This window comes from Pipistrellus hanaki (assembly GCF_964339955.1).
Source record: "Pipistrellus hanaki genome assembly, chromosome: X".
Classification (NCBI taxonomy): domain Eukaryota; kingdom Metazoa; phylum Chordata; class Mammalia; order Chiroptera; family Vespertilionidae; genus Pipistrellus; species Pipistrellus hanaki.
The window spans coordinates 75,939,836-75,956,511 of NC_140524.1; the positions used below are offsets into that span (position 1 = coordinate 75,939,836).

Genomic DNA, 16,676 nt, shown 5'->3' on the forward strand with positions numbered 1-16,676 from the left:
AAAGATGAAAAAAAATGTGCAGTAGTGAAGGTCATTCACTTCCTCTACTGTTCTGTTTGGCACACCTGTTTCCTAGTCAGGACAGTATTGAAGTTTCTTTCATTTCACTGCTCCTCAGTGTTGTAAGCCAGTCCTGATTTTTAAGCAGGCAGTATGTCTTTATTTCTTATACTAGAGGCCCATTGCAGGAAGATTCCTACTGTGGTCTCCTCCGCCACCTTGCCTGCTTCCCTCCCTTCTCCCTTTCCCCGTTTGCTTGCTTCTCCACAGCTTTTCTCCCTTCTGCAGTGCATGGCTTCTTTCTATGCTGTCTTCAGTCTTTGCTCTGGCCTGGATACACAAATTAACCACCATCTTGGTTGGGTTAATTCCCATACTCACCCTGATTGGCTGGTGGGTGTGGCTTGTGGGCATAGCGAAGGTATGGTCAATTTGCATGTTTCTCTTTTATTAGATAGGACTAGAGGCCCAGTGCACAAAATTCATGCACAGGGAGGTGGGTGTCTCTCAGCCCAGCCTGCACCCTCTCCAATCTGGGACTGCTTTCACAATCCAGAACTGTTGGCTCCCAACTGCTCGCCTGCCTGTATTCCTGATTGCCCCTAACCACTTCTGCCTGCAAGCCTGATCACCCCCTACCCACTCCCATGCCAGCCTGATTGATGTCTAACTGCTCCCCTGTCAGCCTGTTTGCCCCCAACTTTCCTTCTCTGCTGGCCTGCTCACCCCTAACTGCCCTCCCCTGCAGGCCTGGTGCCTTCAACTTCCCTCCCCTGCTTTCCTGATCACCCATAACTGCCCTCCCTTTCAGGCCTAGTCCCTCCCAACTGCCCTTCCCTGTTGGCCATCTTGTGGTGTCCACATGGGGGCAAGATCTTTGACCACATGGGAGCAGCCATCTTGTGTGTTGGAGTGATGGTCAATCTGCATTAGCTAGGATAGAGGTCTGGTGCATGGGTGGGGGTCAGCTGGTTTTCCCTGAAGGGTGTCCTGGATCAGGGTGGGGGTTCCTTTGGGGTGTGGGGTGGCCTGGGCGAGGGGCCTGTGGTGGTTTGCAGGCAGGCCAACACCTCCCAGCAACCCAAGCGGAGGCGCTCGTATCTGGAATTTATTTATCTTCTACAATTGAAACTTCGTAGCCTGGAGCAGAGCCAAGTTTCCTGCTTGCTCTGTGGTGGCAACCATTTCTGTTGGAATTTATGTATCTTCTACAATTGAAACTTTGTAGCCTGGAGTGAAGGCCTGAGCCAGCCAGGGCTGCAGAAGCTTGGCTTCTTCCATTGCCCAGGGCAACCCTGCTCTTCCAGCTTAGTGGCTGCCGCCATTTCTGTTGGAATTTGTTTACCTTCTATAATTAAAGCTTTGTACCCTTAAGTGGAGGCCTTGGCTGGCCAGAGTGTGCAGGGAAACCCAAGCCTCCTTTCCTGCTCTCTGTGGCCATAGCCATCTTTGTTGGGGTTAATTTGCATACCTGCTCTGATTTGCTGGTGGGCGTGGCTTGTAGGTGTAGCAGAGTGATGATTAATTTGCATATTACTTTTTTATTAGATAAGATTCCTTTATTTGTGTTTACACAAGAGTCAATTTGTGTTTCAAACCCTGGGTGACAATGTTTCTCTATTGACCTATGGTTCTATAGGTCCTCTCTAGCTAGTGTTTAGATTTTGTTTTCCCTGTGGCATTTAATACCGATTTGGGGAGTGGGTTACCCCAGATCTGGTTCTCTGACGGTTATTTCCGGCTCTGATCCCCAGGTTCCACAAAGCACCTTTCCCCTGCAATCTCCCAGAGTGTCCCCAGTTGGGTGATCCTAAGTATTGGGCTTAGTAATTATAATAGTTGCAAGGATTTAAAGAGGAAAAAAAAAAAAAAAAAAAGAGCCAGAGTAAGTGTGCAAACTCTTGGGTTGCGTGCAAGTCTGTGCAGTCTTTTTTGCCCCTTGGGTCTAAGCAGCTGGAACACTTTTTAAAATTTTAGTCTGTTCTTTTGTGTTAGATCAAAATGGGTTGCTTTTTAGAGATCCCTTCTGTTAGCAGCTCTGAGGAGCCCCTTCCACATTCACCGATCACGCCAGCCCCAACAGCCATGGATTTTTCTAGGCCCAGACTTCCCCAGGTTCTCAAGCTCCTGCTGTGTGAGCGTTTCTCTCTCCTGCCAGGACCAGAGACCTCACCTTATCCCAGGTGAAATCTGACCTTTCCATGGTGGAGTGTAGAGCTCCTCTGAAACCGCATGCTTGCGCTACTTGGGGACTGGTGTTTTCAGGTTGACAGCTGTTCGCTGGGTGCTGGAGTTGTAGATTGCCCGGGCTTTTCAGGCTTCCAATAACATCTACTCTCCCCTTCAAGATGGTGTGGTCTCCGTGTCCAAGCCGGTCGCTGTGGGAGGGAACCCAGCAGCAGTAGGGGCTGTCCGGTCAGGGGAGCCCTGCCCAGCAGTCCCCTGGGGTATAGCTGTCCCTCAACTCACCAACAAACACTCCCAGTGTGACCACACACTCTCCCTTTGTTTTCTCACTCACACACTATTTTGCAGTCTGCCTTTCTGTCGGTAGCCATCTTCCTTCCTGACCTTTTAGGTCTATTTTGTATGTTTTGAGTTTTATTCCCTATGCGTTTGCAACATTAGATGTGAAATAGAAATAACATATACATTTAGAAAGAACTTTTCCTTTCATAACTTTACTTTTTCTTCACCATTATTTATTTCTTCTGGGGTAATGTGCCTTTTGAAACAAAGAATTAAGGAACAGACCACACTATGACAAAAGCTTATTTATGAATATTATATTTAAGCCACAATCAAGTTGTTTTTGCTGTTTAAAGAACAAAGCTTCCACTGTAATAGAAAAACCACTGTAAACATATCCTTGATATTTTTTTCAACATGCCAATAAAAAAGTAAAAAGTATAAAACAAAATAAAGCTTATAATTAACTTTCACTTATAAATGTATATAATAAAGCAAAATCTCTTACACAGTTATACACATATGCATAAATATAAGTATTCCTTAAAACAATTTGTAATATATACATTTAAATTTTTACTAAAAACTACTTTACTTAAATTTGATCCCAGCAATAAGCATGTAGAAAAGTAGACCCCTGTTCATCTTCTTTAGATATATTTTTAATTACTTCTGTTTAAATATAGAAATGCCAATTGTCTGGTTTCTTAAGGAAGGTCTGTGTGTCATGTAGGGAGGGGATTCTCTATAAGAACCTCAAAAATTAACAAAAACTCCATCATTCTCTTTTGATGGTCTGAGTAAGAAGCAGAAGAAAATTGGACACAAATTAGACTTTGACCAGGTTTATTTTCTTTAGTTTTCAGACTGTACATTGCATAGAGCCTTTAGGGCCTTTGGCTGATTAGTAGGCTGTTCTAGCACTTGCACATTCTCTTTTATGGAATAAATAGCCTTACTTTGCCTACCCAGTCAATCCTACAAAGGAGGAAGGTGGTAGTACATTTTATTTAGCTGATGGGTAATTTTATTTATTTATTTATTTATTAATTTTTAAAAATATATTTTATTGATTTTTCACAGAGAGGAAGGGAGAGGGACAGATAGTTAGAAACATCGATGAGAGAGAAACATCGACTCAGCTGCCTCCTGCACACCCCCCACTGGGGATGTGCCTGCAACCCATGTATATGCCCTTGACTGGAATCGAACCCGGGACCCTTCAGTCTGCAAGCCGGCGCTGTATCCACCGAGCCAAACAGGTTTCAACAATTTTAGTTCTCATTTGATGGCGTGCATGCAAAGAGATATGTTAGTATAATTGAGAATTATTTGCTAATTTTGTATCTCAAAAGGCTAGTTCTTACTTATTCTTTTAATTGAGGCAGAAAAACTTGACCGTGGACCCAGTTTTTGATTGCTAATTCACAAATATTCTTCACCTTTTGGCAAATGATCAAATACATAATTTAGTTAATAGTTGTGGACTATAACTTTAACACTTAAAATTCTTTTTGGACCTCCAATAATGTGGATACATAAATGAGAGAGAATTATAGGCCCACATTTAATTACTTGTAAATTATTAATGGCAATTGTTATTTTTATTATAAATTATTTGAGAAAATACTTGCTCGAGAATCTCTTTTTCATCGATTTGCATTGGAGATGGGTTTACACTATTCTTAACATATTTCATCTCCTTTTTCTGGCAATGAGGCCTTCTTCTTGGGTACATAAGTCATACTGGACAAAGAATGCTTTCTAAATGTAGACAGCCTTCTTCTAAAGTTCCCCCCTGAAAAGAAATATAGGAGAGGGTCAAAACAACAATTTGATGCAGCCAGAGACAAGGTTATAACCACTGACTTTTGCATTCTAAGGACAGAATCACAAGGTTTAGCTTCATTGTGTAAAAAGTGAAGGTGGATAGTACGTTGAATATGATATGGCATGAAGCTGATCAAAAAGGCAGCTGTTACGATTATAATCATTCCTATAGCCTTTTTACGACTTGATAGGTTTTTCTTCATTGAATTTTTTAGTAAGGTCAAAATGATCATTGTGTAACAGACGATTATAATAATAAAAGGAATTATAAATCCAATAAACAATGACACATAATGCAAGACCAAAATATGATTTTTAGCTTGACTATTCTGTGGAGGCTCAAAGCATTTGGTATTGTTTTTCTCATCTTTAGAAGGTGTGGCCATTAAAAAAGGAGAACTGGTCAAAATCACAAAAATCCAAATGCTGACACATACAACTCTGGCTTTTTTCTGTGTAACCAAATTAATGTTTTGGACTGGGAAAACAATTGCCATGCACCGGAAAAAGCTCATGGCTGTCATAAAGAAGATGCTACAATAGAGGTTGACATACAAAGCATAGGTGCTGAGGCGGCACAAAAAGTCACCAAAGAACCAAATGCCTTTGTGAACATAATAGACCACTCGGAGAGGCAGTGTACACACACACAGTAGATCTGATACCGCTAAATTAATCATGTATATTTGGAAGGCTGACTTCTCATGATACGTTTTTATGAGGACATAGAGCACAAAGCTGTTGCCAAAGAAGCCCACAACGGAGATCATAGAGTACATGGTGGAATACACTTGATTGCGGAAGTCATCAATGGTGTCATTGCAAGTAATATCACTGGCAGAAGATACTGTCAGATTTCCAGGTCCATCCATGTTTCTCTGGGAATGTCTGCTTGTTGCCTACAATATATATAGATAAAATCTTGTCAATTTTTATCAGACCATAAAAAACCAGGAGGTAGTAAGCTTTCACTTTATGGGGTCACTATGTATGCATTTTGACCATGGCAGGAAGCAAGGCTAATAGGACAATGAGGAGGAATTCAACTGCACTTAGGACCCAGGAGAAGCACTCTTTCTTACCTCCTTTCCACCTGTGTTTGCCTGATAGACTTCCTCTTAATCTTCAAGAACAACCTAAAACAGCTCTGCTTTATTTTGTCTTATTACTCTAGTACTATTCTGTAAATCTTCCTTTAAAGTGAGTTTGTTTTTCAATTAAAGAAAAGCTCTAAAGACAGTGGTATCATAAATATGAATCTATTTATCTATCAATTTTTTAAGTCATATATTTATTGGAAAAGCACTGAATAATCTTGGAGAATAACATGTAGGTGAAAATTCATGGTTCCCCTAAGAAGAGGGCTTCCTAGGTAACATCTGCTGGGTGATGTTCCAACCTAGGGAAAATAATTGGATTTATTATTAATGTAACTCATTCCCTGGGGCATAATTTTATTCTAGAATATGGTTGACTCTGTTTAGAACCACAGAACACCAAGGCTAGAGACATTTTAGAAGTCATCTAATTATTATTATTATTATTATTATTATTTTAAAATATAGTTTATTGATTTTTTTTCAGAGAGGAAGAGAGAGGGATAGACCGTTAGAAACATCGATGAGAGAGAATCATTGATCAGCTGCCTCTTGCATCACCCCCACTGGGGATGTGCCTGCAACCAAGGTACATGCCCTTGACCAGAATTGAACCTGGGATCCTTCAATCCGCAGGCCGACGCTCCATCCACTGAGCCAAACCGGCTTCGGCGAAGTCATCTAATTATTTTAATGAGGAAAATACAAAGAGGTGAAATGCATTTCTAAAATCTGTACCATAAGTTTGGGCTCTGAGGAAAGACTAGCATAACTCATTGAAATATACTTTCTGGCTGAGGATATTGTATCTGTTCATCCTTGTTCTCTTCCTAGACTCACACTCAAAGCCTTAACTGTTGAAAAATACATGTTAATTTCTTTCATAACAAGAAGTTCTTACTTGGTGTAGCTTAGTTCAATATATCAGGGCAAACTGATCATATAAAATGGGGATAAGGTAGTGATTTCTTTAATGTTCCTCTACATTATTTTCCTTTATTCTTTATAAGAAGGTGGGAGCAAATCATCAGTAAATAATGGTAGATAATATTTGATTGAAACCTAATTTGTTGGCCTTTTACACAGCTCTTGTTCCATGGTAAGAGAGGAGTTGGGGTTTGTAAGGACTGCTTGAGCATGAAAGAACTGCCAGCAATAGAGGGAACTGATCTATGAAACAGACAACTATGATAGTGGTTGTAGGTGGGATATAACTAGCTATGCTTACTACTGCTAGCAATTGTATCTGTTGCGAAGATATGTTGTCATCCATCCATCCATCCATCCATCCCTCCATCCATCCATCCATCCATCCATCCAACTTCTATTTTTTCCTTTCATTAAAAGATGTCATTATTTTCACCAAGAACTGTTGGTATATGACAAAAAAAAAATTGAAGAAGAATCATTCTGAGGCTGTATATCTTAAAATGATAGAGAAAAATTAGTTCACTATTACCAACCTCTGCAATATTTCTCAATTTGCTTTTATACCTGTCTCTTTCACCATTTGTCCTCTGAACTCAGGTGTAATTGTGGAAGATAGGGAAATTGCCTACACTTAATCTAGTCTTTTGTTTGTTAGCCTTGTATTGAGTTTTCCCTAAATAGAGCAGTGTTATGTTGTGAATCACTAGATGGTGCTGTTGAAATTTTTTACATAGCCTTGCTTTAAGAAGTACACTTGAAGGTATTAAGGAATTAACATCTGTCCTTCCTCTATTGACCCCCACTATACCCTGTCACAAACTCTTTCTGGAATAATTTTTATACATGCTAGCTTCCAATTATGTTATGTTCTTGCTCTAAAACCTTCAATGGCTCCTGAGAAACTTCAGACAAAAATCCAGATTCCTTGGCTGGATTAAAGCTTTCTACAGTCTGGTTGCAATGAAACTTTCCTAGCTTCTTTCTTACTTCTCCCCTTTGCAGATCCTAAGATTCAATGACAAAACTATTTAGCTATATACCTTACCAGGAACATTTTTTTTTCCAAATGTTTTCCCACCTGTCTATCTTTTTTCATGAGTTTCTTCTTCTTGAAATGCTCTTTCCTCCATCTATGTGCAAAAACTACTCATCCTGCCAAGTTTGGCTCAGTGGATAGAGCGTCGGCCTGTGGACTGAAAGGTCCCGGGTTCGATTCCCGTCAAGGGCATGTACCTTGGTTGCGGGCACATCCCCTGTAGGGGGTGTGCAGGAGGCAGCTGGTCAATGTTTCTCTCTCATCGATGTTTCTAGCTTTCAATAAAAATATATTAAAAAACAAAACAAACAAACAAAAAAATCCCTACTCATCCTTCAGCTCAAATTACACCTTCTTTTTTTTTTTTTCTCTCTTTTTTTTTTCCTTTCTTTTCTTTTGTCTTTTAATTAATCAAAAATAAATGGACACAAATATCTAAGATATAGTCTACTAAAAATTAAGGATTACCTTACAAAACTGAGGTGCAGTGGAAAGCTGGGAACTGCAAGACTGTCTGGTCCGAGAATCAGAAGTGCCAAATACATTAACTGAGGAAGTGAGTGACCAGTACTGGTCATTTTTATGCTAATTTTGCTATACTTTATTTTATTTTCATTTTTTACATCTTTTATTTAATTTTCATTTTTCATATCTTTTACTTAAGAAACAATTTTTTTTTCTTTTTTCCTTACTTGATTTTACCTTTTCAATTATTACATTTTTCAATCTCTATCACTATTACTACTGCTATTTTGCAATTTTTTAAAAAAAAAATTTTATTTATTTTTTTTTCTTTTCTTTTTTTTCTCTCTCTAGTACCATTTTATTTTTTCTTTATTTTACATTGGGAGTAACCTTCATTCTATTTTAATCTCTACTATAGCATCATTCAACCCTATCTCAACTCAACCTTTACACTATCACTCTCTTACTAAACTTCACCCTTTAGTCTACAGTTTATCCTATCCCTTTCCGGCTTTAGTTTTTCCTCTATTCTCTCTGTATACCCCCTGCTAAAGCTCTCACTATACTTATAGACCTAAGTTCCAACCCCTGATCCAAGTGTATAAATACCAATCTCTGCACTATATTAACTAGTTAAAAAAAAAAAAAAATCCATTCTCCCCTCTATCCTTTTCGCATTGTATGTGTGAAGGTTGATTATTGTGAATTTTTATGCCTTTTAGTGAAATTGTTATGCTTATTCCTGTATTGTTATTGTTGCTTTGTATTTTTTTTAAATCCTCTGTTTTTGTTTGTTTCTTTTACTTCTGTATATCATAGCCTTACTTAATAATAGTGGATATTGTAGTTTGTATTAATCTCCAAGTATTGTTACTGGCATTGGCTGGGTCCAGAGGTTTTTCTATGGCAATTTTCTCCACATATATATAGTTTGTTTCCCATTTCTCTTTTAGTTTGCTTCTTCTCTCTCTTTCTCTCTCTCTCTCTCCCTCTTCTTTTTTTTCCCTGTTTTCCAACTTCATTTTGTCATTACTTTTTTTTTCTTCTTCTTTTTCTATCTCTTTATCCCTCTTTTTTTTTTAATTTACTTAATTTTTTTTTAATTTTAATTTTATTTTTTTTTTAATTTTTCTTTATTTTATTTTTACCTTTATTCCTTCTCTCCTATCCCCTAAGTTGCCTTTCTCTAGTGGTCACCTTTATTAGAGGTTATTAATATTGTAAATACATTCCTGTTAAGTGCCGCTTGTGTTGTACCTGGTAGTGTTGTATTTTGTACCTCAAAATCAACGCAGGAGAAGGAATACCACATAACCAGACATCCTGAAAAGAGAGGCCATGGGGAGACAAAAACATAGTCCGCACTTGAAAGAAAAGCAGGCATCACCAGAAAAGGAAGTAAACGAGCCAGAGGTAAGCAGCCTGCCAGAGCAAGAATTCAGAGTAATGATCATAGCATGGCTAAAAAGAATGGAAGAGAAATTTGACAAAAGCCAAGAAGAAATGAGAAAGAACCATGAGGAAATGAAGGAGAGCCATGAGGAACTGAAGAAGAACCAAGAAGAAATGAAAAGTGACATCGCTACCATGAAGAACTCAATAGAAAGCATCAAGAGTAGACTAGATGAAGCAGAGGACCGCATCAGTGAGCTAGAAGATAAGATGGAAAAAAATACCCAAGTAGAGCAACTTCTAGAAAAAAAGATTAAAAAGCAGGAGGAGAGCCTACGGGAGCTTTGGGACAAAACAAAACAAAATAATATTCGAATAATAGGGGTTCCAGAAGGAAAGGAAACTGAGGTAGACATGGAAAAAGTATTTCAAGAAATAATGACAGAAAACTTTCCTGAAATAGAAAAGAAAAAACCCACACAAATCCAAGATGCCCGCAGAGTCCCAAGCAAAATGAATCCCAGAAGACAGACTCCAAGGCACATTATAATTAAATTGGCAAACAACAACGACAAAGTAAGAATCTTAAAAGCAGCCAGAGAGAGACAGAAAGTTACATACAAAGGAACCCCCATCAGACTAGCAACTGATTTCTCAACAGAAACTTATCAGGCCAGAAGGGAATGGGATGAAATATACAAAGTCATGCAAAAGAAGAGTCTGAATCCAAGAATACTGTACCCAGCAAGGCTATCAATCAAAATTGAAGGGGAAATCAGGAGCTTCACAGACAAAAAAAGACTGAAGGAATTTATCTCCACCAAACCAGCAATGCAAGAAATGCTAAAGGGTCTATTGTAAAAATAAAGAAATAAGAAGTGAAGAAGGAACACGGGTATAGAATAAAAATGGCGTCAAATGAGTACCTATCAATAATAACCTTAAATGTAAATGGATTAAATGCTCCAATCAAAAGACATAGGGTAACAGATTGGATAAGAAAACAAGACCCATACATCTGTTGTCTACAAGAAACACACCTCAGAAAAAGAGATGCACACAGACTGAGGGTGAAGGGATGGAAAAAAGTTTTCCAGGCAAATGGAAATGAAAAAAAAGCTGGGGTAGCAATACTTATATCTGACAAATTAGATCTCAGAGTGAAGGACATAACAAGAGATAATGAAGGCCACTTCATAATACTAAAGGGAACAATCCAACAAGAAGAAATAACCCTGGTAAATATATATGCACCCAATACAGGAGCAACCAAATACATTAAAAAACTGCTAGAGGACATTAAGGGAGAGATTAATAGCAATACAATCATAGTAGGAGATTTTAATACCCCACTGTCACCCTTCGACAAATCATCTAAACAAAAAATCAGCAAAGAAATATCAATCCTAAATGACTCACTAGACCAGATGGAATTAATCGACATCTTCAGGACACTCCACCCCAAAGCCACAGAATATACATTCTTCTCAAGTGCACATGGGACATTCTCAAAGATAGACCACATTTTGGGACATAGGCAAAGTCTCTTCAAATTCAAGAAGATAGAAATCATATCAAGTATCTTCTCAGACCATAATGGCATAAAACTGGAAATTAACTACAATAAAAATAATCCAAAGAAATCAAACACATGGAGACTAAACAGCTTGCTATTAAACAAGGACTGGGTTACCAGAGAAATCAAGGAAGAAATTAAAAACATCCTGGGAACAAATGACAATGAAAGCACAACAATCCAAAATCTTTGGGACACAGCAAAAGCAGTTTTGAGAGGGAAGTTCATATCCTTACAAGCCTATTGCAAAAAACTAGAAAAAATAGTAACAGATGATCTAACTCTACAACTCAAAGAGTTAGAAAAGGAGCAACAAGAAAAACCCAGTGTAAGCAGAAGGAAGGAAATAACAAAAATCAGAGCAGAGATAAATGACATAGAGACCAAAAAAAACAATACATAAGATCAACAAAACCAAGAGCTGGTTCTTTGAAAGAATAAACAAGATAGATGGACCTCTAGCCAGGCTAACCAAGAAACAAAGAGAGAGGACCCAAATAAACAAAATCAGAAATGAAAGAGGTGAAATAACAACAGACCCCACCGAAATACAACGGATTGTTACAAAATACTACGAACAACTCTATTCCAACAAACTGAACAACCTGGAGGAAATGGACATATTCCTAGAAAAATACAAACTTCCAAAACTCAATCAGGAAGAATCTAAAAATCTCAATAGACCAGTGACTTGGGAAGAAATTGAAACAGTCATCAAAGAGCTTCCAGCAAACAAAAGCCCAGGGCCAGATGGCTTCACAGGAGAGTTTTACCAAACATTCAAGGAAGAACTAAAACCTATCCTCCTCAGACTATTCCAAAAAATTCAAGAGGAAGGAACACTTCCAAACTCCTTCTATGAAGCCAGCATCACCCTAATACCAAAACCCGATAAAGACAACTCAATGAAAGAGAATTACAGGCCAATATCCCTCATGAACATAGATGCCAAAATCCTCAACAAAATTCTAGCAAATCGGCTCCAGCAGAGCATCACAAAGATCATACACCATGACCAAGTAGGATTTATACCAGGAATGCAAGGTTGGTACAATATCCGCAAATCAATAAACGTGATACATCACATAAACAAGTTGAAAGATAAAAATCATATAGTCATATCAATTGATGCAGAAAAAGCATTTGATAAAATCCAACACCCTTTCCTGATAAAAACTCTTAACAAGGTGGGAGTACAAGGATCATACCTCAACGTAATAAAAGCTATATATGATAAACCCACAGCCAACATCATACTCAATGGGCAAAAACTAAAACCATTCCCTCTAAGAACAGGAACAAGACAGGGATGCCCACTATTGCCACTCCTCTTTGACATAGTACTGGAAGTACTAGCCATTGCAATTAGACAAGAGGAGGAAATAAAAGGCATCCAAATTGGAAAAGAAGAAGTAAAGTTATCCTTATTTGCAGACGACATGATATTGTATATAAAAAACCCAAAAGACTCCATTAAAAAACTAATTGGCTTAATAAATGAATTTGGCAATGTAGCAGGATACAAAATTAACACCAAGAAATCTATGGCATTTCTATACACCAACAGTGAGTTTATAGAAACAGAGACTAAAAAAGCAATTCCATTTACGATCGCACCAAAAAAATTAAGATACCTAGGAATAAACTTAACTAAGGAAGTAAAGGACCTATACGCGGAAAACTACACGACACTGAAAAAAGAAATAGAGGAAGATGTAAACAGATGGAAGAACATACCATGTTCATGGATTGGTAGAATCAACATCATCAAAATGTCCATACTTCCTAAAGCAATCTATAAGTTCAATGCACTCCCCATTAAAATACCAACGGCATATTTCACTGACCTAGAAAGAACTCTCCAAAAGTTCATTTGGAACAATAAAAGACCCCGAATAGCCACAGCAATCCTGAGAAAGAAGAGTAAAGTAGGAGGTATCTCAATACCAGACTTCAAACTGTATTACAAAGCCACTGTTCTCAAAACAGCCTGGTACTGGCACAAAAACAGACATATAGATCAATGGAATCGAATCGAGAACCCAGATATCAACCCAAATCACTATGCTCAATTAATATTTGACAAAGGAGGCACTAATATACAATGGAGTCAAGACAGTCTCTTCAATAAATGGTGTTGGGAAAATTGGACAGATACATGCAAAAGAATGAAACTAGATCACCAACTTACACCATACACAAAAATAAACTCAAAATGGATACAGGACTTAAACATCAGACGGGAAACCATAAAAATACTTGAAGCATCCACAGGCAACAAAATCTCAGACGTATGCCAAAAAAACTTCTTCACTGATACTACCCCTAGTGCAATGGAAGCTAAAGAGAAAATAAACAAATGGGACTACATCAAAATAAAAAGCTTTTTTACAGCAAAAGAAACCATCAACAAAACAACAAGAAAGCCCACTGTGTGGGAGAACATATTTGCAAATGTTACCACTGATAAAGTTTTAATCTCCAACATCTACAAACAGCTTATACAACTAAATAAAAGGAAGATGAATGATCCAATTAAAAAATGGGCAATGGACCTAAATAGAATATTTTCAAAAGAAGACAGAAGGAAGGCCAAAAAGCACATGAAAACATGCTCAAAGTCACTAATTATCCGAGAGATGCAAATCAAAACAACAATGCGGTACCATCTCACACCTGTCAGAATGGCCAACATCAACAAATCAACAAACGACAAGTGTTGGCGAGGTTGCAAAGAAAAAGGAACCCTCGTGCACTGCTGGTGGGAATGTAGACTGGTGCAACCACTGTGGAGAACAGTGTGGAGTTTCCTCAAAAAACTGAAAGTGGAACTCCCATTTGACCCAGTAATCCCACTTCTAGGAATATATCCCAAGAAACTTGAAACACCAATCAGAAAGGATATATGCACCCCTATGTTCATAGCAGCACAATCTACAATAGCCAGAATTTGGAAACAGCCTAAGTGTCCGTCAGCAGATGATTGGATCCAAAAACCATGGTACATCTACACAATGGAATACTATGCTGCCATAAAAAGAAGGATTTCTCATCATTTGCAGCATCCTGGATGGAATTGGAGAACATCATGCTGAGTGAAATAAGCCAATCAATGAAAGAGAAACACCACATGACCTCACTCATTTGTGGATAATAAAGAACATTATAAACTGGTGAACCATAAGATAGATACAGAGACAGTATATCAACAAGTAGACTGTCAAGTTACAGCAGGGACGGGAGGAAGATCTGGGGGAGATAATAGATCAACCGAAGGACCTGTATACATGCATATAAGTGCAACCAATGGACACAAAACTCTGGGGAGGGAGGGGATGTGTGGGAGGGAGGGAGGGGGTAAAAAAAAAATCAATAAAATATATTAAAAAAAAAAAAATTACACCTTCTTAACTAAACATTTTCCCAACCTCTATCCAAAGTAATTTCTATATTTTTCCCTGCTGGGGTACTTTTAATCTATCTTGCAAATCAATGATTTGTATGCATGTGTTATCTTCCCTCACAGACTTTTTGGATGATATATAAGAAGGCACCACACACAGGGCTAACACATATGTACCTTGCCCATAAGTGCTCAGTAAATGTTAATTGAGTGAACAAGTTTGTTAATGATGGAACAAGTTTGAAAGGATTATTTATTATTCAAAATCACTTAGTTCTACATTTTCATTCTAATATACTTAAAAATCTTTTCAAATCCGGGAAAGGGGAGTAATGGGGGGGATAAGGACACATATGTAATACCTTAATCAATAAAGAAATTAAAAAATATATTTCCAGCCTCAGAGTCTAAAGTGGCTCTGTTAAGTAAAGTTGCTTCCTAAATTATTAAGTAAGGCACTAAATCATGAAGGAACTATAAGATTAAAAAATGCCCATATCTTGATACAGAGTAATTATTTATTTGTTTGTTAAATAGTATAAATACATTTGAAACTCCCATATCTTTAAATAAAATATGCCAAATAAAACTGTTAAAGAAATTAATAGAAACAGACAAAGAAACAGATGATCTTTATTTCCTTTAAGAAACTTCCCAGTCCTTACAGACCAAAATAAGCTTTCCTAGTAATTTCTATATTTAGGTTCAATTGTTTATTTTTAAAATCAAGTCAACTGAGTTAAAGTAGGCCATTAAAAAAGGTTGTAAAATTCTCAAACTAATAATAAATCCTAAAGGGGTAGGGATCATTTAGTTCAAAGCATTCATTATACAGATGAAGGCTTTGCTTGCCTACAACAACATTTAATTCATATTTATAGAATTACTGTGATTCCCCATTAATGAGACCCATGCTATGTGGATACTGAGATGTCCAATATCCCATCTCTGCCTTCAAGAAGCTCATAGTATTATGAGGGAAAGGAGTGATGGCTCAGAGTGTAGAGAGATTACAATGCAGTATGAAAGAGTTATAGCACAAAAATGGTTATTAATTGATTAATATAAACAAGCAATAAACATAAGTGAATTTACTTTTAGTGCAAATGATGAAGGAAGTTACTTTGTTAAGATACTTTGCAAGTTAAAGAAACAGAGTCATTTAGAAAATGGAACCATACCTCTTTGTAGCACTGCAGTACTCTTCAAAAATGTTCCTGGTTTCTGATCAGTGCCTCTTATGATATAGTATCAGATGAAGTCTAAACTGAAATAAAAACACTGAAAAGGAAGTTAAAGACATTAGAAGCAGTGCAGAAGGGTCATGGGATCTTAGCAGCCTTAAACATAGATCCAGGATGTGTGATGGGAGAGGAAAGCTCTCCTGACAGATTTTGGACTAGTTATTGAATTTCATGCCTCATTCTTTTCTCTCCATTCATTGTTATATCCCCAGGGGCAAAACTTGGAATAGAGACCAGGGCCTATTATTGATGTTTGCTTCTGTGTACACATAACTTCTGTATCTAAAGTAGGGGTGTCGAACTCAATCAGAGAAGGGGCCAAAATCTAAAATCCAGCCTAAATCGCGGGCCGAATGGTTTACTGAACAGTCATAAACTGACAATGTCATAAACTGACAGCGGAGTGCAGTGATGACAGCGCGGTGCGGGCCACATTGCAAGGCCTGGCGGGCTGGATTTGGCCCGCGGGCCTTGTGTTTGACACATGTGATCTAAAGATTAACACAGTATTATAAATATTCTTTTTGCTATGAAGCCATGGTATTTATCCTATTTTCTCTTCTGAGCAGTTTGTTATAAAGTTCAAAGGAGAAACAATTTAGGAGTTCATATCCAAGGATCTAGTTTCCCCCCCCCCAATTATTTTATTTTTTTGTTTAAAGTATTACATGTAGTAGTACATATATCTCCTTTTTTCCCCTTGAACTTCCCCCAGCCTCTCCAACCTCTCGTCAAATGCCCTCATACCCCCACCCCCCTCAATGTCTTGTGTCCATTGGTTGTGCTTATATGCATGCATACAAGTCCTTTAGTTGAACTCTCCCCTGCTTCCCCAACACTGCCCTGCTTTCCCAATGTAATTTGACAGTCTGTTCGGTGCTTTACTGCCTCTGTATCTATCTTTTTGTTCATCAGGTTATAATGTTCTTTATTTTCCATAAATGAGTGAGGTCATGTGGTATTTTTTTTTCATTGCCTGGCTTATTTTACTTAACATAATGCTCTCCAGGTCCATCCATGCTGCTGCAAATGGTAAGAATTACTTCTTTTTTTTTTTTATAGCAGTGCAGTATTCTATTGTGTAGATGTACCATAGTTTTGTAATCCATTCATTTGCTGATGGGCATTTAGGCTGTTTCCAAATCTTAGCTACAGTGAATTGTGCTGCTATGAACATAGGGGTGCATATATCCTTTTTGATTGGTGTTTCTTGGGATCTATTCCTAGAACTGGG

The 16,676-nt window shown here is 37.8% G+C and overlaps 1 protein-coding gene across 1 annotated transcript in view; it reads right to left on the minus strand.

Moving 5' to 3' along the window:
• Positions 1 to 2,779: 2,779 nt before the first annotated feature.
• CYSLTR1 (cysteinyl leukotriene receptor 1) overlaps positions 2,780 to 16,676 on the minus strand; it is a 43,795-nt gene continuing 29,898 nt past the window's right edge. The window contains exons 2-3 of the mRNA XM_084869721.1: positions 15,380 to 15,479; positions 2,780 to 5,198 (exon numbers count right to left, since the gene is read on the minus strand). Of these exons, the coding sequence (XP_084725847.1) occupies positions 4,155 to 5,171 (1,017 nt within the window). The 5' untranslated portion in view covers positions 5,172 to 5,198; positions 15,380 to 15,479 and the 3' untranslated portion in view covers positions 2,780 to 4,154. The remainder of the gene's footprint in view (positions 5,199 to 15,379; positions 15,480 to 16,676) is intronic.